This window comes from Oncorhynchus masou, chromosome 11, assembly GCF_036934945.1.
Source record: "Oncorhynchus masou masou isolate Uvic2021 chromosome 11, UVic_Omas_1.1, whole genome shotgun sequence".
Lineage (NCBI taxonomy): Eukaryota > Metazoa > Chordata > Actinopteri > Salmoniformes > Salmonidae > Oncorhynchus > Oncorhynchus masou.
This window is the reverse complement of record NC_088222.1, coordinates 49,538,651-49,566,039: the sequence shown is the minus strand read 5'-3', so window position 1 is coordinate 49,566,039 and position 27,389 is coordinate 49,538,651. Positions and strand designations below refer to the sequence as shown.

The 27,389-nt window shown below is 42.4% G+C and overlaps 1 protein-coding gene across 1 annotated transcript in view; it reads right to left on the bottom strand.

Annotated features, from left to right (window-relative positions):
• Positions 1-8,093: 8,093 nt before the first annotated feature.
• The window catches only part of LOC135548794 (neuronal vesicle trafficking-associated protein 2-like), a 33,546-nt gene continuing 14,250 nt past the window's right edge, over positions 8,094-27,389 (bottom strand). The window contains exons 4-5 of the mRNA XM_064978718.1: positions 9,760-9,870; positions 8,094-9,412 (exon numbers count right to left, since the gene is read on the bottom strand). Of these exons, the coding sequence (XP_064834790.1) occupies positions 9,221-9,412; positions 9,760-9,870 (303 nt within the window). The 3' untranslated portion in view covers positions 8,094-9,220. The remainder of the gene's footprint in view (positions 9,413-9,759; positions 9,871-27,389) is intronic.

Genomic DNA, 27,389 nt, shown 5'->3' with positions numbered 1-27,389 from the left:
CCTGTGCCTGTGACAAAATTTGAAACTTGAAAATAGTAATAATACATTTAAAAAAGACTAAAACAAGAGTCAGGCAGCAGGGCTGTGGGTAATCCAATTCTTACAGTTTCAGAGACCTGTTCCCTGTTTTCTATTTTTCAGTGAATGGAATGAATTTATTTGTCACAAATAAGTCCTTAAATAGAACAGAATAGAATCCTCTGTGGTGAACAGATCCCTGGTGACCTTTACACACATTTGTCAGCTCAACAAATGAGGCTTCAACATTAACTGCCTCACAGAGGTCAGGACTGTTAAAAGTGTCAAAACTTAATAAAACATTAGCTGTGTCTGGAGGGGGGGGGGGTGCGCATGTCTGTGTGTGTGTGTTGTGCGTGTGTGTGTCTGTGTTTTTGTGTGTGTGAGTGTGTGCGTGTTATGTGTATGTGTTCTGTTTTGACCTTGTTTACTTAATGTCTCCCCTGGTGCTTGTGTCCCCCTGCCTGGGTGTCCAGCTGAGCTGCAGCCTTTCTCTGACAGCACGACAGCAGGTGGAGGAGATGAAGGTGTAGACACACAGTTTGCATCTCAAATGGCACCCTATTCCCTATGTAGGGCACTACTTTTGACCAGCTCCCACTGGTCAAAAGTAGTGCACTACATAGGAAATAGGGTGCCATTTGGGACACAACCCCACAGATGGCGTACGGTGGGTAAGTCCTACACTACACTCCTCTAGCAATGCCTACGAGCAGCATCCAATGTAGCTGAATCATTGGCATCTCAGTCTGGAGCCACTCTGTCAAACAAGCAGTCTGACAATACACCTTGTTGAGATTATGCCACCCACTTTTCATGTTCAGCCTGAAATATTGAAATCTGGAAATGGTGCTCTATACGCTCTAAAAACTCACCAAGAAATCCTGCAACGAGGAAAGAGTGTCTTTGAAAATGAACTCTGTTCAATTAAAGATAAAGCAAATAAAAGAGAGAAGGAGGGCGAGGAAGGTGGGGGTACTATCGGCTAGCATTGAAAATAACCAATCAAAGCGTCAGTATTAAAATTGGTGTTTTAAACATGGCTGTTTCGGTGAGAAAATAAATGGCTGTTCATTTCCATGTGTCAACAGTAATTCACGAGGGCGTCAGTCAGTGTTAAGGCTGCATAGCCCTCTATTATCTCCTGTCCTGCTCTCTTCACAGATAGTAAAGACTGTCCACAAAGACAAAAGGCACGTCTCTAACAGTGACTTGACTAGTACAGGGTTTATTGGGTTTGATAAACCTGGACAGCCTAACAATTGAGGCTATTTTCAATTATGAAAATCCCCATTTAGGAATAAATCTTTGATTGAGGTAAATATTGGATCAATATTAACAATCAACCCTCTCTTAATAAATTAACGAAAATTGCTAAAAACATGTTTTTTCTTCGTCATTATGGGGTAATGTGTGTATATGGGTGTAACATTAACAAATGAAATACAAAAATATCTCATTCACATAAGAATTCACACCCCTGAGTCAATACATGTTAGAATCACCTTTAGCAATTATTACAGCTGTGTTGTTCTGGGTAAGTCTCTAAGTGTTTTGCACACCTCGATTGTACAATATTTGGCCATTATTCCTTTTGAAATTCTTAAAGATCTGCTAAATTGGTTGTTGATCATTGCTAGATAACCATTTTCAAGTCTTGCCATCAATTTTCAAGAAAATGTCACTTGGACACTCATGTAAACTCAGCAACTCCAGTGTAGATTTGGCCTTGTGTTTTGGGTTATTGCCCTGCTGAAAGGTGAATTCGTCTCCCAGTGTTTGGTGGAAAGCAGACTGAACCAGGTTTTACTTGAGGAATTTGCCTGTGCTTAACTCCATTCCATGTATTTTGTATCCTGAAACCCCCCAGTCCTTATCGAATACAAGCATATCTATAACATGATGCAGCCAACGCTATGCTTGAAAATATGGAGAGTGGTACTCAGAAATGTGTTGTATTGGATTTGCCTCAATTATAACACTTTGTAATCAAGACATGAAGTTAATTGCTTTGCCACATTTTTTGCAGTATTACTTTAGTGCCTTGTTGCAAACAGGATGCATGTTTTGGAATATTTTTTATTTTGTACAGGCTTCCTTCTTGTCAATCTGTCAATTAGGTTAGTATTGTGGAGTAACTACAATGTTGTTTATCCATCCTGTTTTCTCCTATCACAGCCATTCAACTCTGGAACTGTTTTAATGCCACCATTGGCAGTGAAATCCCTGAACGGTTTCCTTCCTCTCCGTCAACAAGTTATGAAGGACGCCTGTATCTTTATAGTGACTTGGTGTATTGATGTACCATTCAAAGTGTCATAACTTAACCATGCTCAAAGGGATATTCAATGTCTGCTTGTTTTATTTTTTACCCATCTACCAATAGGATCCCTTCTTTGCGAGGCATTAGAAAACCCCCCTGTTCTTTGTGGTTGAATCTGTGTTTGAAATCCACTGAGAGACTGAGAGACCTTGCATATAATTATATCTGTGGGGTAGAGAGAGGAAGTATTCATTCAAAAATCATGTTAAACACTATTATTGCACACAGTGAGTCCATGCAACTTAATGTGACTTGTTAAGCAAATATTTTTCTCCTGAAATGATTTAGGCTTGCCATAACAAGGATTGAGTATGTATTTACTCAAGACATTCCAGCTCTTAATTTTTTATTAATTTGTAAACATTTTCGACATTATGGGGTATTGTGTGTAGGCCAGTGACAAAAAAAAACTAAATTTAATCCATTTTAAATTCAGGCTGTAACACAACAAAATGTGGATAAAGTCAAGGGGTATGAATACTTTCTGAAGACATGTAAAGGAATGTGCTGTATCTTGCTTGTATTGTCCCTGGAGTTATTCAATCATCCTGTTTACTGATATTGTTCAATATTTGTGCAACAAATCTCTCCTGTTTCACGTTGCCTCTGCCCTATGAATATCTAATTGCATGTGTTTTCCCAGCTCCTGGTTGCGTTTTGATCTGAAATCTGAATCTTGACATTCAAGATGTGTCTGAGGTTTCCCGTTGTGAGCATATGGGGAGCAGAGAGCTCAGAGAAGAAGTGCTAATTAGAACAGTAGATATAATAACCCTGTCAGTCACTGACTCTCTGCAGAGACAAAACACACTGCCTCCCTGTGAGGCAGCAATAACAAAGAACAGGTAAGGTATTACTGTACTGTATATCTGTACCTATAGTACTGCCCTGTGATATGCATGGTATACAGTGGTGGAAAAAGTACCCAATTGCCATACTTGAGTAAAAGTAAAGGTACCTTAATAGAAAATGACTCAAGTAATAGTGAAAGTCAACCAGTAAAGTCGTTCTTGAGTAAAAGTTCAAAAGTATTTGGTTTTAAATATACTTAAGTATCAAAATAAATTTGTGTCAAAAAATAGAGTTTGTGTCAAAAATAAAAGTGAAAGTATAAATAATTTCAAATTCCTTATATTAAGCAAACCAGACGGCACGATTTTGTTGTTTTTTAATTTACGGATACGGATAGCCAGGGGCACACTCCAACACTCAGACATAATTTACAAAGAAAGCATTTGTGTTTAGTGAGTCTGACAGATCAGATGCAGATGCAGTAGGGATAACCAGGGATTTTCTCTTTAAATGCGAATTAGACAATGTTCCTGTCCTGCTAAGCATGTAAAATGTAAGTACTTTTGGGTGTCACTGAAAATGTGTGGAGTAGGAAGTACATTATTTTCTTTAGGAAAGTAGTGGAGGAAAAGTAAAAGTTGTCAAAAATAGAAATAGTAAAGTAAAGTACAGATACCCCAAAAAACTACTTAAATAGTACTTTAAAGTATTTTTACTTACGTACTTTACACCACTGATGGTATATCTCTGGATATCTGTTCCGTTTTGGTCTGAACTGTTTCAGGTATTCCCAGGTAGAATGTGCTTATATGACCCTGTGATGCACATATTCGACGAGCTCTCTGTATGCACTTTAACCCTCATACTACCAACATATTTTACATTCTGTGTCAAGGGTAACTTGGTGCGTGAGGGAAGAATCAGGCACAGAGAGCATATAGTTCCACACTTTTAATATTGCACAGAAAATAATGCCCAACAAAACGGCACGGAAAATGTGGACCAACCCAACACAAGGGTACCAGGGTACCAGGTCCAGAGCACGAACACGTGCAACGTAGCATATGAGTAATCCCGCACGAAACAAGGGCGGGTAAACGTATTATAAATAAGGAAGCCAATCAAGCACACAAATAGACAGGTGCAACTAATAAGACAAAACAAACAGACAACGAAAAAGGGATCGGTGGCTGCTAGTAGGCCGGTGACGATGACCGCGGAGCACGGCCCGAACAGGCAGGGCAGCCAACTTCGGTGGAAGTCGTGACATTCTGTGCATGGGTTACAAACTGACACAAGAAGAAACTATTGGAAAAAGCAATAATCATTGCAAAATATCAATTTAATTCCTATCAAAATATAATTAGACGTGTACATAATATTATTTTAGCACAATTACAGTTAATTTGCATTTTCTGTCAAATGAAAATATACACTTTTCCCTTACATAATGTGCAGCTTTTTTTCTCCAAAGTACAGTTGTGGCCAAAAGTTTTGAGAATGACACAAATATTAATTTCCACAAAGTTTGCTTGCTTCAGTGTCTTTAGATATTTTTGTCAGGTGTTACTATGGAATACTGAAGTATAATTACAAGCATTTCATAAGTGTCAAAGGCTTTTATTGACAATTACATGAAGTTGATGCAAAGAGTCAATATTTGCAGTGTTGACCCTTCTTTTTCAAGACCTCTGCAATCTGCCCTGGCATGCTGTCAATTAACTTCAGGGCCACATCCTGACAGATGCCACATGCTTTACTGTTGGCATGACACAGGACTGATGGTAGTGCTCACCTTGTCTTATCCGGACAAGCTTTTTTCCGGATGCCCCAAACAATCGGAAAGGGGATTCATCAGAGAAAATAACTTTACCCCAGTCCTCAGCAGTCCAATCCCTGTATCTTTTGCAAAATATCAGTCTGTCCCTGATGTTTTTCCTGGAGAGAAGTGGCTTCTTTGCTGCCCTTCCTGACACCAGGCCATCCTCTAAAAGTCTTTGCCTCACTATGCGTGCAGATGCACTCACACCTGCCTGCTGCCATTCCTGAGCAAGCTCTGTACTGTTGGTGTCCCTATCCCGCAGCTGAATCAACTTCAGGAGACAGTCCTGGCGCTTGCTGGACTTTCATGGGCGCCCTGAAGCCTTCTTCACAACAATTGAACCGCTCTACTTGAAGTTCTTGATGATCCGATAAACGGTTGATTGCAATCTTACTGGCAACAATATCCTTGCTAGTAAAGCCCTTTTTGTGCAAAGCAATGATGACGGCACGTGTTTCCTTGCAGGTAACCATGATTGACAGAGGAAGAACAATGATTCCAAGCACCACCTTCCTTTTGAATTTTCCAGTCTGTTATTCAAACTAAATCAGCATGACAGAGTGATCTTCAGCCTTTTCCTCGTCAACACTCACACCTGTGTTAACGAGAGAATCACTGACATGATGTCAGCTGGTCCTTTTGTGGCAGGGCTGAAATGCAGTGGAAATGTGTTTTTGGGATTCAGTTCATTTGCATGGCAAAGAGGGACTTTGCAATTAATTGCAATTCATCTGATCACTCTTCATAACATTCTGGAGTATATGCAAATTGCCATCATACGAACTGAGGCAGCAGACTTCTCAAAACTTTTGGCCACGACTATGCAGTCCACATTAGTACTAAAAAGCTGATTTACCATATTTTCATTGTATTATTATTTCGTTTTTAGAATTTTGAAGCAAATATGAACTCTGCCATATTTATGTGGTAAAAATGACTGCAATTTAAAGGGGCGGTACACCAAAATTTTAAATATAAGTAATTTTATTGACAAAAAGTGTTTCATCCATTGATCCTGAGAAACAATGACCAAACATATGGCTTAGTTTTCTTTATTTACTTACCCCACAGTCAGCATACCCCACAGTTGCCGCTAGTGACACAATGGGATTGGTAGTACCTATGGCAGAATGATTCAGCAAGCATGGCCAAATCCTCAAAGTCACGTAAAACATTTTGGTATAGCAAACAAAATATCTTGACAAGTTGCACTTCGGGCCCAATTTTGGCCCGAGTTAAGAGCACATAAATGGAACGTAATTCCCCTTTTCTACACATTTCTCTCTATGCCTATTCTGACCTTGAACTTCAGCAATTAAATGAAAGTGTGGTGGAGTTTTGTCTACAAATAGGTTGTATTCTGACCTTGACTTAATACCACCGCCTTTACACGGAAGGAAACTATGAAGAAGGTCTAGCGCAGAGTTTCCTAAACTCAGTCCTGGGGCCCCACCCTGGGTCGACATTTTGGTTTATGCCCTAGCACTACACCGCTGATTCAAATAATAAAAGCTTGATGATGAGTTGGTTATTTGAACCAGCTGTGTGGTGCTCGGACAAACACCAAAATGTGGACCCAGGGTGGGGCCCCAGGACCGAGTTTGGGAAACCCTGGACTAGAGAACCTATCGGTTCCAAGTGGAAAAAGCATCTACTACATTTTTTCAGATATAAATAACACCATTCTCCATGCACTGTAATTTACAACTTGATGACAGCTATTGATACGAGCTACGTAAATGAATAATCCATTTGGATGAGGGAATTGTAAATATAAATGACATTTGCTTTAGATATATTTAACCTTATAATCCCTGGAGACAGATGTGAAACCAGACATATGGCAACAAACTGAAGCATATTAACATATCAACGGCCTTGGGATGGGCACTCTCTTAATGTCTTAATTATAGGCTACCCGACATTCTCTGTATCCTATTTCTAACTTGTTAAATATTAACCACTGTCAGTATCGACTGGCAGTGGACCTAATAACAACACAGATTCAAATGCCAATTTACTGTTAGTTACTTTCAGTTGGTATAGCCTACATGATCATTCCATTTAATTCCATTGTTTCGTTTAGCTTAATTTGCGTCCTCTTTAACACCGTCACGGCCATGTGGTTGTTGCTGAGGATCATTAGCAACAGTTGATAATATAAAAAAAAGACATGTAAGCTAATTAAATTGTTATGGAGTGGAGCGCAGACCAAGCCATAACAGTTTAAACACGACACATGGTGCCATACTGGGCTGTGTCATCACATGGTTAGTGCAGACACCCTATTCTCCCTATTATAATTGCACATGTATCTATGTACACTAATCTTCCAACATTACCATGGGTTAAAGAACTGAAGTCCATATCGATACTGAAACACAACACAATTATTCTGATTTATTAAGAGCAAGTTGATTGACAAAGTCATGAAAAGTTGGAAGAATTTAATGAACCACTTTTGGGCTATGATTAAAAAAGCTCAGTGACCATAGGGTTCTTGGTCACCTCCCTGACCAAGGCCCTTCTCCCCCAATTTCTCAGTTTGGCCAGGAGGCCAGTTCTAGGAAGTGTCTTGGTGGTTCCAAACTTCTTCCATTTCAAAATGATGGAGGCCACTGTGTTCTTGGGGACCTTTTTGGTACCTTTCCCCAGATCTATGGCTCGCCACAATTCTGTCTCTGAGTTCTATGGACTATTCCTTCGACCTCATGGCTTGGTTTTTGCTCTGACATGCACTGTCAACTGTGGGACCTTATATTGACAAATCATTTCCAATCAATTGAATTTACCACAGGTGGACTCCAATCAAGTTCTAGAAACATCTCAAGGATGATCAATGGAAACAGGATGCACCTTAGCTCTCATAGCAAAGGGTCTGAATACTTATTCAAATGTGATATTTCAGTTTTTTATATTTTGCAAAAATGTTTTAAAAAAAACTGTTTTTGCTGTCATTATGAGGTATTGTGTGTAGATTGATGAGGGGGAAAAAAGTGAAACATTGACTTCAATTGAATCACACTACAACGCTGATCTTCGGTGCTACAGATTGAATCCAACCACTACTGTACAGATGTGGACCAGGATAATGAAGAGATTTGAAGTCCAGAACATTGAAAACAACAGGACAAATACTTTTTGTACAGATCACAGCTTGCTTTATTTTTCATCTCAAACCTATGGGATGCACACTGAGAAACTACTCCAGGCTTTGCTACATATTATCTACCAAAATCACAATAGTTCAAAAAGCGTTTTTTGACAACATAAAAAAAAATGGTAACAGAACAAAACTACACAGAGAAGCTTATCTAAAAATGTATCTAAACATTGCAGAACCAAGAGTTTTAGCAAAGACAGTGATATGCACACTGTTCCCCATAATCTCCACATCTTGGGTATTTATCCCTAGCTAGGTCCACATATTCATGTTGTGTACAGTATCTGGACTGTTTTCTAAAGCAAAACATAACTGGCAATAAGGCCATTTTTTTCTCTCCCATTGAATTATTTTTAAAAATGTCATGAAACCTAGCTACAACAATGCACACACAGAAACTAGCATGAATGCATTGGGCTTTATACAGCTTGCCTCAATGACGGAACTATGACATACAGTACCTTGAAAAGTGTTCAGTTATCAAACCGTCATGATAGAGAATACTTAGCTAGCTTTGCTCAGATAATTCAGGAAATCTATTGTATACTGGTGTTCATGTTCAACTTCCATAGACGTACAAATCGATACTCACTTGGGAAAACCTTTTTCATAAGAATGTATTCCAGTATGATTATGCACAGAGTGACATAGATAAGCCTGGACTTGAATCAGAAACATGTTCCTAGTGTTTATCATTACATGCCTTCCACTACACACAGTCATGACACTACAGGAGGCCTAGCAGATAACAGGTGCACACATCTGAAAAATTAAGTTTGACTCTTGTTAGTAGCAGCTCAGAAAAACTGACTCTGAGTGGATTTCAACATTGACTCGTGCCTTTGTACAAACAGTTGTTTGATATCAAATACAAAACAGCAATAACAAGTTTAAAAAAATAGTGATGATAAATAATAAATACATAGAGGGATGAGAACAGAGACAGCTGGGAGAGAAGGGAGATTCAGATACGGGCAGGAAGGCGGGTGTGAGAGTACTCTGAGCCGAGCAAGACACTGGGGAGACAGACACTCCCTGTTAAAAGCTTGGAATGGAGACGGGCAGACGAGGTGGGGTTGGTGGGAGGGTTGGGCAGGCAGACTCAGTGCCCGTCTGTGTTGGGCGGCTTGGCGTCGTGCGGGGCAGCGCCAGCAGGGAGCCAGGGAGAGACGGAGCGAGAGGTGGTCTGCTTGGCCATGCTGTAGTGGCTGATCACCGTATAGAAGCGCCCTCGGGAGTTGGCATCCTGAGCAGTGTAGTAGGCCTCCAGAGAGGCAGGGATGCACCGCTTATGCTGCAGGGGGGGGGGAGAGAGTGGGGAGGGTTCAATATCATACTCTCCTCATTTACACTGTTGCACAGCACTAAGGGCTTTTTCTGGTGAAGAGTTTTTTTTTCCTCTGGAGAGGGAAGTGGCTGTGTCTAAATTAGATCTACTTCAGCTAACATGCCTGTAGTCCACAGCAAAAACCTCCAAAGGTGACTGACTGTACAGACAATTAACCAGTGTAGTTGTAACATCTGTCCCAAATAGCACCCTATTCCCTATGCAGTGCACTACTTTTGACCAGGGTATATATATGGCTCTAGTCAAAAGGAATACACTATATAGGGAATAGGGTGCCATTTGGGCCCACTCACCTTGTATATGAATCCGTCTGGGCAGCTGTGGTCGTAGGTAAACGCCTTGTACACCACCAGGAACACTATGCAGGCCAGGAAGGCCAAGGCCAGGACTATGAGGATAGTGACCTGCGAATGAGAGATACACACCATTCAATTTAATAGCTGCCGGCGAAGTCAGGTTTCCTGTCAACGCGGAGATCTAAAACATCTTAAAGCAAGGTTCTGTTATTTAATAGATTCGATGGAGTTTGACACTATAATATCGGTATATGTTCAAAAGAGCACACAAACAACTACTACCATCATTTGTCTGGTGACAAGGTGAGAGAAAACAAGTCAATTTGCAGGATATAACTTATCATCATTTGTCTCCAGAAATGCCATCTGAGTAGAGGTAGAACGTGTTCATTGCCTGCTATATTAAGCCCAGTGTAGACGAACAGATTCAATAAACACCTTCACTAATTACATTTTTCACAACCCAGCAGCCAAATTGGTCACAAAATGCAGTTGAAGCAGATAGACGCTGGAAAAAAATAGCTCCATAACCACATTCCTAAAAAAGACAATCCAATATGTCAGAATACATTACTTTCAATAGAGTGATCCAAATAAGTACATCTATATAAATACTTGTTGTAGAAATTTGGTGCTTCAAATGTGTATTTCCCTGGTAGACAAGATGATTTTATAGTGGGAGATTAACATATAACAGGACCGATTTTCTCCCTTGTTCCTCCTGAATCTATGATTGGTTAATTAACATTATGCAAATGTGTATCAAATGATAGCTGAGAGATGTTAGAATGGTTTTGCAATCTGATTACTTTAGAGAGGAGTGCAAGAACGTGTACACACGGCAAAGCTCTACCATAATATGTGGTGATAGTACAGTTAAACTCTGGTTTAGTACAGTGTCAAATCAAGTGACCGAATGGAGCACAGAGGCTAAATGACTATTGACTTAGGTGTTAATGTGAGGACACATGTTTGGTTCTGTCAGAATGTTCATTAAATTACATTTGCTTACCACACACACTGAACATGTGAAATGGCTGCTTGATGCGTATTGGGGCTTTAAACGGCAGTTTTCCATATGACGTATAAACACATTATTCCAGTACGGGAGTGTTTAAGCATTCAATTTATTTTTTTTAATTTCATTGGCAAGTCAGTTAAGAACAAATTCTTATTTTCAATGACGGCCTAGGAACAGTGGGTTAACTGCCTTTTCAGGGGCAGAACGACAGATTTGTACCTTGCCAGCTCGGGGGTTTGAACTTGCAACCTTCCGTTACTAGTCCAACGCTCTAACCACTAGGCTACCCTGCCGCCCAATTGATAGCTTTTAACCTAGATTTGTAGTGTATTGATAATATTGACAGAAGCATGTGGTCTATTAATATTAATGATGAACCTTTTACATTATTCATAAACTCAATGAACCCTAAATCTCACAGGATTTGGTTTAATGCCATAACACTAATTTGACATGCGTGGATATTGGATTTTCTTTATCTATCTATATGTCCATATCTACAGTACCAGTCAAAAGTTTGAACACACCTACTCATTCAATGGGTTTTCTTTATTTTTTACATTGCAGAAAAATAGTGAAGACATCAAAACTATGAAATAACATATACGGAACCATGTAGTAACCAAAAAATGTGTTAAACAAATCAAAATATATTTTAGATTATAGATTCTTCAAAGTAGCCATCCTTTGCGTTGATGACAGATTTGCACAATCTTGGCATTCTCTCATCCAGCTTAATGCAGGTAGTCACCTGGAATGCATGTCAATTAACATGAGGGCTTTGTTAAAAGTTCATTTGTGGAATGTCTTTCCTTCTTAATGCGTTTGAGCCAATCAGTTGTGTTGTGACAAAGTAGGGGTAGTATACAGAAGATAGCCCTATTTGGTAAAAAAAAAAGTCCATATTATGGCAAGAACAGCTCAAATAAGCAAAGAGAAACAACAGTCCATCATTACTTTAAGACATGAATGTCAGTCAATCCGGAAAATGTCAAGAACTTTGAAAGTTTCTTCATGTGCAGTCGCAAAAACCATCATGATGAAACTGGCTCTCATGAGGACCGCCACAGGAAAGGAAGATCCAGAGTTACCTCTTCGGCAGAGGACACGTTCATTAGAATTACCAGCCTCAGGAATACAGCCTAAATAGACGCTTCACAGAGTTCAAGTTACAGACACATCTCAACATCAACTGTTCAGAGGAGACTGCATGAATCAGGCCTTCATGGTAGAATTGCTGCAAAGAAACCACTACAAAAGGACACCAATAAGAAGAGACTTGCTTGGGCTAAGAAACACGAGCAATGGACATTAGACTGGTGAAAATCGGTCCTTTAGTCTGATGAGTCCAAATTTAAGATTTTTGTTTCCAACCGCCGACTTTGTGAGACGCAGAGTAGGTGAACGGATGATCTCTGCATGTGTGGTTCCCACCATGAAGCATGGAGGTGTGATGGGGTGGGAATGCTTTGCTGGTGACAGTTTATTTAGAATTCAAGGCACACTTAACAAGCATGGCTACCGCGGCCATCTGCAGCGATACGCCATCCCATCTGGTTGCGCTTAGTGGGACTATCATTTGTTTTTCAACAGGACAATGACCCAACATACCTCCAAGCGGTGTTAGGGCTATTTGACCAAGAAGGAAAGTGATGGAGTGCTGCATCAGATGACCTGGCCTCCACAATCACCTGATCTCAACCTAATTGAAACGGTTTGAGATGAGTTGGACCACAGACTGAAGGTATATTTCATACATTTATTTCATATTTAGGATTCTTCAAAGTAGCCACCCTTTGCCTTGATGACAGCTTTGCACACTCTTGGCATTCTCTCAACCAGCTTCACCTGGAATGCTTTTCCAGCAGTCTAGAAGGAGTTCCCACGTATGCTGAGCACTTGTTGACTGCTTTTCCTTCAGTCTGTGGTCCAACTCATCTCAAACCGTTTCAATTAGGTTGAGATCAGTTGAGTGTGCCTTTTTTTGGTTACTACATGATTCCATAGGTCTTCACTATTATTCTACAATGCAGAACATAGTGAAATAAATAAAAAACCTTGAATGAGTAGGTGTGTCCAAACTTTTGACTGGTATTGTATATCATAATATTTCCATTACCGGAGGCCAGCATTTGTTAAGCCTGTATAAGACTCATCTCACAGCTAGAATCCATTTCTATTTAGTTTATCTCCCTCGTCAGGTATCGCCAATACAATGGGTTGGTTTTGTCACTGTGTCCTTCTAGTCAGAACACTACAGTATAATGAGGGAATGGAACCCTACTATTGAACAGGGAAGTCTGAATCACACAATCTAATATATTCCTCCTCTAGGTGAGGATACGTTGGCCAATTTCCACCACATCAAATGTCCTTGTCACGCCCTGGTCGAAATATACTGTGTTTGTTGTCACCAGATAGGCTGTATAGTTTTCACGTTCCGTTTGTTGTTTTTGTATTGTTAGTTTTCTTTGTCATTAAACATGTCTCAAAAATACCACGCTGCATTTTGGTCCGCTTCTCCTTCGACAGACGAGAACCGTTACAGAATCACCCACCACAACGGGACCAAGCGGCGTGGTAACAGGCAACAGCAACAGCAGGAGCAACAAAGAGAGGAATGGACATGGGAGGACGAATTGTACAGAGATGGACCTTGGGATCAGCCTGGAGAATATCGCCGCCCCAAAGAAGAACTGGAGACGGCGAAAGCGGAGAGGCGCCGGTATGAGGAGGCAGCACGGCGACGTGGATGGAAGCCCGGGTGTCAGCCCCAAAAATTTCTTGGGGGGGGCTCAGGGAGCGAGTGGCAGAGTCAGGAGTCAGACCTGAGCCAACTCTCCCTGTTTATCGTGAGGAGCCAAGGAGGAGACCAGAATCAGAGCCGGTGTTGGAGGTGAGCGAAGCAGAGACTGTGAATGGGGACTCTTCCAGATCTGCCAGTCAGCCAGGATCCGCCAGTCAGCCAGACTCTTCCAGATCCGCCAGTCAGCCAGACTCTTCCAGATCCACCAGTCAGCCAGGATCTGCCAGAACCGCCAGCCAGCCAGGATCTGCCGGATCCAACTACCTGCCTGAGCTTCCTCTCAGTGCTGTGCTTCCTCAGTGCTGGGCTTCCTCTCAGTGCTGGGCTTCCTCTCAGTGCTGGGCTTCCTCTCAGTGCTGGGCTTCCCCTCAGTCCCGAGCTTCCCCTCAGTCCCGAGCTGCCCCTCAGTCCCAGCTGCCCCTCAGTCACGAGCTGCCCCTCAGTCACGAGCTGCCCCTCAGTCACGAGCTGCCCCTCAGTCACGAGCTGCCCCTCAGTCCCGAGCTGCCCCTCAGTCCAGTGGGGTTCTGGGTGAGGACTACTAGGCCATGGTCGGTGGCGAGGGTGGACTATCCAAGGACGCGAGGAGGAGGGACTAAGACATTGATAGAGTGGGGTCCACGTCCTGCGCCGGAGCCGCCACCATAGACAGACACCCACCCGGACCCTCCCCTATTGTTTTGATGTGCGTCCGGGAGTCCGCACCTTAGGGGGGGTTCTGTCACGACCTGGTCGAAATATACTGTGTTTGTTGTCACCAGATAGGCTGTATAGTTTTCACCTTCCGTTTGTTGTTTTTGTATTGTTCGTTTTCTTCGTCTTTAAACATGTCTCAAAAATACCACGCTGCATTTTGGTCCGCTTCTCCTTCGACAGACAAGAACCGTTACAGTCCTACAGTAATACAACACCACCCACTATTCTGGACGGTTCTGCCAATTAATCACTAACCTTTGACGATCTTCATCAGATGACACTCCCAGGACTCAATGTTACACAATAAATGTATGTTTTGTTCGATCAAGTTCATATTTATATCCAAAAACCTCAGTTTGCATTGGTGCCATGTTCAGAAATGCCTCCAAAAACATCTGGAGAAATTGCAGAGAGCCACATCAAATAACATAAATACTCATCATAAAGTTTGATGAAAGATACATGTTTTACATAGAATTAAAAATAAACTTGTTCTTAATGCAACCGCTGTGTCAGATTTAAAAAAAGCTTTACGGCAAAAGCACAATATTCAATAATCTGAGAACAGCGTTCAGCCACAAAAGCAAACCATACAGTTACCCGCCAAGATGTGGAGTCAACAAAAGTCATAAATAGCATTATAAATCTTCACTTACCTTTGCTGATCTTCGTCGGAATGCACTCCCAGGACTCCCACAAGAAATGTTTGTTTTGTTCGATTACGTCCATATTTCTGTCCAAATACCTCCGTTTTGTTCGCTCGTTTAGTTCTCTATTCCAAAGGCACAATGCGCGAGCGCAAAATCCAGACAAAAAGTCAAAAGAGTTGCATTACAGTTTGTAGAAACATGTCAAACAATGTTTACAATCAATCCTTAGGGTCTTTTTAAAATAAATCTTCAATAATATTCCAACCGGACAATAGCATATTCATTACAGAGGAAAAAGAAGGAACGCGTGACTGCCCGCGTGACCGTGCAGTAAACAACTGATTGGACACAGCCTCGTCCACTTGTTGAAACAGCTGTTATTTGAGCCCCTTCCATAATAGAAGCATCAAACAACTTTCTAAAGACTGTTGACATCTGCTGGAAGCCTTGGGAAGTGCAATCTGGCCCCATAGACACAGCATATAGGATAGGCAATCACCTAAATGAAACTACAAACCTCAGATTTCCCACTTCCTGGTTGGATTTGTCTCAGTTTTTCGCCTGCCATATGAGTATGTTATACTCACAGACATCATTCAAACAGTTTTAGAAACTTCAGAGTGTTTTCTATCAAATACCACAAATAATATGCATATATAGCATCTGGGACAGAGTAGCAGGCAGTTTACTCTGGGCACGCTTTTCATCCAAACGTGAAAATGCTGCCCCCTATCCCAAACAGGCTAACTAACCTCCAGACAAGCTTCAATGCCACACAACTCTCCTTCTGTGGCCTCCAACTGCTTTTAAATGCAAGTAAAACTAAATGCATGCTCTTCAACCGATTGCTGCCCGCACATACCACCCATCCAGCATTACTATTCTGGACGGTTCTGACTTAGAATATGTGGACAACTACAGATACCTAGGTGTCTGGCTAGACTGTAAACTCTCTTTCCAGACTCACATTAAGCATCTCTAATCCACACTTAAATCTAGAATTGGCTTCCTATTTCGCAACAAAGCATCCTTCACTCATGCTGCCAAACATACCCTCATATAACTGACCATCCTACCGATCCTCGACTTCGGCAATATAATTTACAAAATAGCCTCCAACACTCTACTCAACAAATTGGATGCAGTCTATCACAGTGCCATCCGTTTTGTCACCAAAGCCCCATATACTACCCACCTGTACCGCTCTCGTTGGCTGGCCCTTGCTTCATACTCGTTGCCAAATCCACTGGCTCCAGGTCATCTACAAGTCTCTGCTAGGTAAAGCCCCACCTTATCTTAGCTCACTGGTCACCATAGCAGCACCCACCCGTAGTACTCGATCCAGCAGGTATATCTCACTGGTCACCCCCAAAGCCAATTCCTCCTTTGACCGCCCTTCCTTCCAGTTCTCTGCTGCCAATGATTGGAACGAACTTTAATAATCACTGAAGGTGGAGACTCATGTCTCCCTCACTAGCTTTAAGCACCAGCTGTCAGAGCAGCTCACAGATCACTGCACCTGTACATAGCCCATCTATAAATAGCCCATCCAACTACCTCATCCCCATACTGTATTTATTTATCTTGCTCCATTGCACCCCAGTATCTCTACTTGCACATTCATCTTCTGCACATCTACCATTCCAGTGTTTAATTGCTATATTGTAATTACTTCGCTACCATGCCCTATTTAATGCCTTACCTCCCTTATCTTACCTCATTTGCACACACTGTCTATAGACTTTTTTTCCTACTGTATTATTGACTGTATGTTTGTTTATTCCATGTAACTCTGTGTTGTTGTATGTGTCAAACTGCTTTTTTTTTTATCTTGGCCAGTTATTGCGTATGTGTGTGGCCTATCAGTGGGAATCCTGGGTGTGTTTCTTCAGTTTGATAAGTTTATTGTTGTCTGGGGTGATGGTTGACAGGGCAACTCGGAGGTCATGCTGGCTGTCCAGTTTGTTTCTGCTTTTCGTTTTCAGCACGGCCATAGCAGAGAAGCCACTTTCAGAGATAGGTAGTGCTAAACGGTAACATGATTCTGATTGCAGTGTCATTTCCGGGAAGCGCATGCTCAGTCCACGTTCAAATGACAGCTCCACCAGCTGATCGTCTTGCTTGGCAACGTGATGATTACCATCTCCACTCGTAAGGGGTCCTGTATACAGTCGTCTCCTGTTCTCATCCAGGAAGTATTCACAAAACTTTCCCTTCAGCTTGACAAGATGCTGTTTAAGAGTTGTTTTCAGTGTGTCGCTGTGCGCTTTGTTGATCATATTCTCAATCTCGAAATCAGCATTGGGGAAACATGTCAATCCTCCCGTTAGAAATATGATTTGCCCAAACGGTAAGCTTCATCTTGAAGGCATCCACGTTGTCCCTCTGTTCAAATTGATTGTGCCCCCGTCCCTTGCTTTGACACATTGAGCGAATTCAGATTATTTAAAAAATCTGCCAGGTAGTCAACCTTCGTGAACTACTCCTCTCAATCGAAATGTTCAGCCCGAGGTGACATGTTTTCCGAAAGAAACATAACAATCTCCGCTTGAAGTAGGTATGTGTGGGGCGAGAACGTTATTGTTTTGGTCAGTGAGTATGTGCAGCGCGAAAACCCTCTGAGTCCGAACGTTGTTAGCCATTTCATCACTGTGGACATTCTGCACATGCAAAGTCAACAACAATAAGCGGTACGGCGGTATCCTTTCAAAATAAATGTTGAGGTGCGGCAGTTACCATTCAAAATAAAATCTATTTTTAAAATATATATATATATATTCTTGCACAAGTCTTGCGACCCCTTCAAATCACTGACCCCCCAGTTGAGAATCACTGTTCTGGAGTACACTACAACATTCTATAGTAAGTACTACACATGATCAAGGGATACTACAGTGTGTAGTATACTATACAAGGGGAGGGTCTAATCCTGAATGCTGTTAAAACCGCATTCCAGTCAGTTTGTATTCCAGAAATTACCACCGGCTAAATCTATGACGTTGAAATGCTTATTTACTCTATTCCATCTGACTGCGCAATCCACTGTCTCATCAGCCCAGCCAGGCAATTTATGAACCTTAAAAAATATATATCTTTACATTATCTCACATTTCTTTTAGACTAACATTTAGTTTTCAACAGTGGAGATTTGTATAAACCTTGCTGAAATTTATAAACCTCTCCGAAATTTGCAACAATGTTTCAATATTCAAATTCGATTACCAGCTGTCCCATAGTAACGAATGTGTCAGGAGTCAGGAGTCGGTATGAGACCGATAAGCAAGCAGCTTTTCTCAGCCAGTCAAAATTATGAATCAGCATCATTTTTATGGATATATACAAATAACTATCAATAGAAAACATGTAAACGAAACAAAGTGCAGCTAGTTTGCAGTCTTTCCAGCTTCAGTTTGAAGTGATTGTGTTAGCTGTGTTGTTGGCTAGCTCCTCTGAACAACAGTGTCCTGACGAATGAGCACATTTTCTGCGCCAGGCAAAATCACACATCATTAGCTCATTGTTATGGATGTATTCAAATAAATGTCACTAGAAAGCAGCTTAAACAAACGCAAATGCAGCTACTTTGCTGTTAATCTGGCTGCAATGTTTGATGTGACTGTAAATTAGCCATAGTTGGCTAGCTAGCAAGCAAGGGATAAGAACGTTGCCAGCCAGTATGGCAATGGAACATTTAGAACGAAAGACTGGGCCGCATTCCTAGATACAGAACAATACTGAACGACTGGGTCACTTCTCTGGCAACTGAATCGGTATAACGAACGACCAGACGGGTAGCAACCCTAGATTTGTGTCAGGACTATATCTTGTGGAAGGACGAAAAAGTATGAATAAATGAATATGAAATACGAAAATATGTCAATCATTATTTGAATATGTTGGTAACCTGTTGTATAAAAGGTTGATTTTGTCTCGGGCCTAACAACACCCGTGCCAATATATCCTCCAAACACCGGCTTCTCGGGCATCATCACTTAATTATTCTACAGAATTCAGTAGGAAGTACTGTAGTATTCTTCAGTAAACTGTAGTATTTTTTCGTGTGGTTATTGGCCTATGTGTGCTCCACGCTGACACTGGGTTAGTTGAGAATAGGATGACCTCTATTTTGCCTGGACTTGCTTGGACTGTAATGGGGATTACATTGGTGTGCAGTGACAGATGACCCTGTGCCATCAAATTGGCCCATTTGAAGTGCTGGTATTATTTCACTGGGATAGTCAGGGGTCTGGTATCTGTACCGCCATGACACCGTTTGTTTTGATCTGTATTTTGATTAAATACACACGGTTTCATTTTCAAAAGCTTTTTCCGGATAGTGGCAATGCCAAAGTGTATTTGTCCTTGTGCCAATTGTGGGCCTACATGAACATTCCCTTAGCACTTAACTTTTCCATGAGGTCAGGGAGGGACGTCATCAAATGAGGTCAAATTTGCCCCGAACATTGCAGCTCTAGTCTAGTTAGTGCAGACAGACATAGGCGAGACATTAGACCATCTGCTCGCCTCTCCTCTGCCAGCACTGTTTCTCTGCCTGGATGTTAGTTTATTACTCTGCCCTGCTGCTGAGGCTCGAGGTTGGTGTTTCTACTGCTGTTGTTGTTGTCGGCGTCATAATCTGACGTCAGTATAATCCATATAGACGGAGGCTCATAATCCCCCAGCAGCAGTGGGATTTATTCACTGGCTAAACATCCCTGGAGTGCAGCAGGGTGGATGTGTTATGGTGCTACAGTAACAATACAGTCAGAGTGGTACAGTATAGAGAGGGTGTGTTCTTCAGCTGGACACGTTGAGGAAACAAAAGACAATCCAAACAGATTAAAGAGTCAGACGTGATTGTGTCGCTCTCCCTGAGCTGAGCCCCACTGCAGATGTCCATACTGTGGATGGCTGGACATCTCAATGACTCGGTTAAACGCCCACAACAACTGCTTGTTTTAATTTTCTCACTCCCTTCTGTCTATCACCCCTAATCTCCTCTCCCCCACATGTTGTTCAGCAGTTCACTGAATCATCTGTGGCTTTTTGTGTAATAGGTTGCTGTTCAAATCTTGATTTATTGTAGGTTCCGAATGCAGGGGGAAAATGTCAGCATATGTCTGCTATGTTTCTTCAACACCATTTCTGTCACCATCAGACATATGGTTTTTCTATACAAGTGTCAGTTTTATCTACCCTTTCCTTCCTAACGCTCGCCCAGCCTTGTAATTCCAGTCTCCATCCCGTATGCTGTTAGAATGCCACCCTCACAGCAAGACCACTTTTCCAGCCATATGTTAGAGCGAAAACTCTTACAGTCGCTCCAGGGGGGGGGGGAGATAGTGAGAGGCAGAGAGAAAGCTAGAGAGAATCTGTTCTTCTTCCTCTAGCACCAGGTTGGTGCTGACAGAACAATGGGAAGATAAGTCCTAAGTAAATCAGTAGCTCCCTGATTGAGGAATAAAGGCCCATTGTCTGTGCGTCATGTTCTTATTATGAGCCAGGCACAGAAAATAAACAATTTTCTTCTATTGTAAGATAAATAACACGAAGAAAATCATCTTCGTCTGCCATTTTCACGGCAATGACCAGATAACTGCATCTCCGAGTCTAAGACTTCGTAAAATGGAGGGAGCTTTGTAAGACTGAGGGAACTACAACTGTCTTTTTTTTTCTTTTTTCTTGGATGTAATCATCTTAGATTTCCTGCCAATGCTCTTATGAAATGGTTTCAGAGGAGTGAGCAACATGGCAACCTGCAGGGGAATGCCCACTAGGGCATGGTACTGTAGTAGCTGAGGAAGGGAAGAGGAGGAGTGTCGCACAGGAGACGTGCCAGGGGAGAATGGATGTCCCATGCGGGTGGAGGTAACAATGTCTAGAACAACCACAAAGTACAAACATATTCTCTCTTGTTGAGATGTCATCTGCCTCTCGGGTCAGCTCAATGCAACAAAATCAGATTTCTGTACAGTACAATCTGTATGACAATTATGATACCGACAGTCAGGTCCATAATTATTGGCACCCTTGATAAAGATGAGCAAAAAAGGCTGTATACAAAAAAATATACAAACACTGAGCTATAATGTATGCTCCAAGAAATGTGGAAATTATTATTTCATACTAATTGCTCAGAGAAAAGATTTTGTTTAACAAGTAAACACATCTAAATACTGTCGCACCCCTTGCGAGGATAACGACACTGAGCCTTTTCTAAATTGTTTTATGAGTTGGAGAACACATTGGGAGGGATCTTAGACCATTGCTCTATACAGAAACTTTCCAGATCCTCGATATACTTCATCTGCTCTTATGGATTGCCCTCTTCAATTCAAACCAGAGGTTTTCTATGGGGTTCAACTCCGGAGACTGAGATGGTCATTGCAAAATAATAATTTTGTAGATTGGATTAGTGCTTGCGGTTATTGTCTTGCTGGAAGATCCACTTGCGTCCAAGTGTCAGCCTCCTGGCAGAGGCAACCAGGTTTTGGGCTAAAATGCTCGAGTACTTGGTAAAGTTCATGATGCCATTGACCAAAACAAGGGCCCCAGGATGAGTGGAAAGCAAAATAGCCCCATAACATTAAAGGTCCACCATAATATTTTACCGTAGGTATGAGTTACTTTTCTGCATGCGCTTCTGTTTTTCAATAGCAAACCCACCACTGGTGTGCGTGGCCAAAGAGCTCTAATTTCATGTCATCTGACCACAGCACCGCTTCCAATCCAAAGGCAGTGCTATGATCAGATGAAAATGCACACCAGTGGTGTTTTGGTATTGAAAAATAGAAGAATATGCAGAAAAGTACCTCATAACTTGCATCTACAGGTCCTGTTCTCCAATGTCATAAAACATTCTTAGAAAAAGGCTCAGTGTCGTTATCCTCGCTAGGGGAGGATGCTAGAGTATTGAAAACGGGTGACAATAACATTGCCCCAATCTTTTTTTAATTTTTTTGTATTACTTGTTAAACTAAATCTCGTTCTCTATTCTAAGAGTATAAAATAATATAATTTCCCAATTTTCCGAGCATACAATATAGCTCAGTATTTTGTGTTATTTATATTATAGTCTTTTTTGGTTATCTTTATCAAGGGTGCCAATAATTATGGACCTCACTGTACGTGTATGATGATCAACACACAATTACACATACACACAAATGCCAATAGAATGCCACTTATCCATTAGAGAAGGGAAGCAGTGTCATGTTCAGTATGAGTTAATTTCTCATTATGTTAATGTTTCCCAATTAGGACAGGTCTCTCAGGAGATAGAACTTCAAGGGTGTGAAAGAACACACTGCCATGTCTAATAAGGACAGTCCCTGGCTCAAGATGATGAACTTAGGGACACAATCTCGATTTTTATTAGGGATAACACTCGGAAGACTTACTGTAGTGGCGGTCTATGAATATACGCATGCACAGAGAAGAGGACGTGGAGTAAACATCAGAGACCGGAGCTGAGCCTCATCTTATTCCTGGCAGCATGGCACTCATTCAAAGAGAATGATGGCATTTTTTCTTATTTTTTTTTTGGCGATTAAATGAGTGGAATCCTGGCCATCTACCTGTTCTGAGTAGACACACCACTAACGAGGTTCAGAGGGTATGCAATCAAAACAAATTTGATTTGCTAATAAGCAAGCATGTCAGAGACATAACGTTGCTGAGGAGAAAGAGGAGATATTGTTGCTGATGTGTCCGGGGCTCGGGAAATCTACCCGACAACACCCCATAGGCTTGGTAAAGAACAACTAAACAGTCCTCAAACCTCCTCTTTTAACATCCCTTAGACATTAATATCTTCGGGTCCCTCAGTCTCCAGCGTCTCACACACACACACACGTCGTATGTGCTAGATGTAGGGAGAGGAGGAGCATCTTGATGAAGAGAGTTCCACATGGCCCAATGTAGACCCTGCCTGCCTGGCTGTGTGCTACCAAGTGCTTAGTTAATTGTACCTAATGCCTACTCCACTGAGCTACTGTCTGAGAGCATCATCGGCGGCACAACAACAAGGCTGGTGCTCCTGGGCAGTGGCTCCCCCGCCACGGTTCCAAGGGATCCTCAGGCCAGTTGGACGAAATGTAATGATGTACAGTACAGAGAGAAAGAGAAGAGATAGAGAGTAGAGGAGAAAGACGAACAGATATAAATCTAGAGAGATAGAGAGCCCAGCGAGTGTCATACTGTAATAACACACAGAGAGAATTGGGGAGGCGAGAGAGAGAGAAAAACAAAACCTGTTCTGTATCTGGAGCCACTAATTGATCCCCAAGCTCACCTTGCCAGGCCAGGAATGGAGGCCCCCTGAAGGTAGGTGCCCCGGGGCCCCAAATGCCGTAGTCTGATGGAGGAGAGAGCTCTGACAGAGCACAGCAGTCAATGAGAGTCCCACTGTTTTCGTCATGGTCTCACAACATGCACAGTGCTTATGGAAAGTGTCAGTCACACTAACCAGAAACAAACCACAGCATCCCTGACATGGACTGCTTGGATCACAAATAAGATACCTATATGCTACCTCCTCAATGTGAGCATCGTTCTATTCCCACATCATGGTAGATCAAATGTTCCAATCACTTCTGCAGGGAGTGAAAAACAGATGACAGAATGTAAACCTGGTAGAGTTGACGGAAAATTGAACTCGTCCTGAAACTTTATACAGAATGTGTAATCATTAGGGACAAAGTTCATTGGATTTAATATTAGCTCTATATTCAGATGTAATGATTGTGAGGTATTGGAGGCAGCTGAGAGGTGGGATTAATCAGCGTTAGAACAGAGAAAAAGCCATCTGGCTCTATAAATCATCTCAGGCATTGTTCACACAAAAGCCCTTGTCCCCCATGGCACCTCAAATACGCTGTCCTTTTTGAAATGACAAATCACAAAAAGAAATTGCCCCTTTGGCGCACACACTACTAACCGTCTTTTGTTGTTATTTTTGGTCCAATGGAACAGTGAATAGGAGTCATAAATTAGCATATCGTATTTCCCATCTGTAGCCTGTTTGTATATGTGTGAGTGGCAATAATGGGGAAAGCAATTCATTGTAACACGTTCTCCACATGCTCAATCTTAGCTATCAAACAATGCCTCCTATCTACTCATGCCATAACCATTAAAAGTTTAACCTCCCCATGCAATGCCATGTTGATCCAATCAATGGCCAGCATTCACCATGAAGGTGTCTCTAATTGGCTACCACTAGGACCTGGCAGTGTTTCCATGGCTCCAGGGTGAGTGGGTCAGAGGGTGAGTGTTTGTATTTACTCGCTGGTCTGCAGCACTCCTACGGCGCAAGTGACATACTGACAAAATTGTTGAGGACTGGTGGTTGCTGCTGGCCAGAGGCCCTAACATAGCTACTGACTGGAGGACTGACTGTATCAAAGGCTGATTCATACTGGCCATTGACATGCCTCAGTTGTGTGGCAGAGCTGAGGAAAGCATGTTAGTCAAATATGCACGTTGAGGACGCTGTGAGCTAGTGCATTACTTATTGTCAGTCTGAAGGGCTGTCTGAATACAGGGAGAATAGCCTCTGTTACGTTCCCCAGTGTCTGTGTTGTTGTGAGTTTGTGTATGTGTATGTGCGTATTTCAGGAAATGGCTTCCTGGATTCCAAAGCAGCTGATTGGTCAGCCCATCACTAATTGGAGCTCTGACCCCACCCTCTCGTCAGGGGATACAGCTGTCTGCAATTACCGACTCCTTCTGCAGCTTGAAAAGCGAGTGTTCCTTTGTTTCGAGAGAGAGCTTCTTTGTATGTCCTGTGTTTTGTAGCCGCTCCTGTAGAGGTATACCATAGTACCTAGTGTTTTTGGTTTATTCAAATTGTTCACTAAGTTTGGTGAATTATTTTGTTGAATTTATTCCCGGGGAAGGCACCTTGGGAGTGTTTAGGCAAGAGGACTGCTAGCATACATATACCCGTAGTATTTACTATGTCTATGCACACTAGGTAAGACCTGGGCGGACCACCCCCTGTATTTTGGTTAGCGCGCCAGGTTGTGCTAAGAATAGGTAACCAGTGGGTAGGTAGGAGAGGAACTTTATTTTTTACTTCCTTTGCTTTGGTTCCATCCAGCCCCTTTTCCCCACCTTACCGTGTGAAGGAAGAATAAATTCCCTGTAAACTGTAATATTCTCTGACATCCTTACCCACACCTACAATTACATACTTTTTTTCACTCCCTAGGGAGTTGAGTTGTAGCAGGGTGTTACGTACGCCTCTTGGAGGGGGGAACGTATCTACATGGAAATGATACGTTTCTTTGTAACATATTTAGAGTTCCACAGAGAATCCATGTAAATCAATGTGATGCCTCGCAATCCAAAACATACACTCACTGGTCAGTTAATTAGGTCCACCACCACGTTGAGTTACGGTGGCCGTGACTTGCTATATAAAGCAGGCAGACAAGCATCAAGGCATTCAGTTACTGTTCGATTGAAGGTTAGAATTAGCAAAACAAGTGACCTAAGCGACCTTGAGCGTGGTATGATCGTCAGTGTCAGGCGTGCCGGATCCAGTGACTCAGGGTTTTTCACACACGACAGTGTCTAGGGTTTACCAAGAATGGTGCGATGAACAAGAAATATCCAGTCAGCAGCAGTCCTGTGGGCGGAAACAGCTTGTTGATGAGAGAGGTCGAAGGAGAATGGCAAGAATTGTGCAAGCTAACAGGCGGGCCACAAACAGACAAATAACAGAGCAGTACAACAGTGGTGTGCAGAACGGCATCTCGGGAACGCACAACTCACCAATCCTTTTCATGGATGGGATATTGCAGCAGACGACCACACCGGGTTCCACTCCTATCAACTAAAAACAAGAAGAAGCAGCTCCAGTGGACATGCGATCACCAACACTAGGGCAATTGAGGAGTGGAAAAACATTGCCTAGTCCGACGTATCCCGGTTCCTGTTGCGTCATGCTGATGGCAGAGTCAGGATTTGGCATGAGCATCATGAGTCCATGGCCCCATCCTGCCTGGTGTCAACGGTACAGGCTGGTGGTGTAATAGTGTGGGGAATGTTTTCCTGGCACACATTAGGTCCCTTGACACCAATTGAGCAACGAATGTTAACCAACCCCTTGTAGAACACATGCCAAAGAATTCAGGCTGTTCTGGAGGCAAAGGAGTGTACGACCCAGTACTAGATGAGTGTACCTAATAAACTGACCGGTGAGTGTACGTTGTCTCTTAATAAAGAGAACACCCACACCTGCACAAACAGTTTTTATAAATTGCGCTGCTTCGCATTGTATCCCGACTCTCTACTCCATCTCTCTCGGTGTCCACTGATAAAATGGCAGACAAAACAGCATCGGGGTCTAAACTAGCAGTATTGTTGAATATGTGGAGATTTCTCTGCAAGCCGAGACACCCAGCCAGCGCCTGTCCTTCATTCTCATTCTGCAGTCTGCCGGCTTCTCTAGAGGACGAGTCCCTTGACAGAGAGAGAGGCATCTCAGCTCAGATCTCTGCACTTTCACATCATTTTCTCTCTCCTCATGTGCACATTGGGAGAGCCTAGCTAGTGTTGCAGATGAACCAATTTTCCTGTGTGCGCACATGTGTGCGTGCCTAACAAAAAATGACAAAATAATCACACACGGAACATTCTGTATGGCAGCATTACTCATCCAACTGAAACGACTGTGTAGGTCACATGCTGTTTGCAGAACATCCGTGACCTCCAACCTGTTAGAACACGAACACTTCGGTGGAGTGGAGCATTACTTGCGACAGGCCTTTTTATCTTCAGATTTAGATTTCCTCAGAAGATAATTATAGGATAATTGCTTTGGATGAGTCTCTCTGGTTGTGTGGTGTGGGCAGGACTCTGGACGTGGCTGCTGCTGTGTGCTCTACTTGGCAGGTTGTGTGTGTCAAACATCCTGCCTCCCTGCCTGGAAAGAAAAGAGAGAGCAATAACCTGCACTCCGAGCCCCAGCCGCCTGCTTAAACCCCGTCCACCTATCCATCCATCCACCCACTCATCCATCCATCCCTCAATCCGCCTCCCCACTTTAATTGAGTCCTTCTAATTCCCCCTTTTATTTCGACATGATATGTTAATATGTTCCACTTTGCTGCATCAGATACCAAGAGACCTCCGTCTTCTTTTGTTTTGTGTGTTTAATGAGGGAGAACGTTCCTCCCCTGTTTCCCGGATAAAGTAACTCGGGGGAATTTGGCTGCGCTCATCAGGGAGCAATCGCACAGAGAACTTCATCCATCAACACAATCTGCACAGCTTTGGAGAGGGGATGTGCGAGCTTTCGACACAGATCCGTCTCTCTCTCCTCAGTCAGCGCTGGGCCAGGTTCATCAGTCACGCAAGGCAGGCAGCCCACCCCAAAAGTCCCTACAGCACACAAATCAGGCTGAGTAAAAAAAGTCTCATTTGAATTCCCTTCCACCCAACAGAA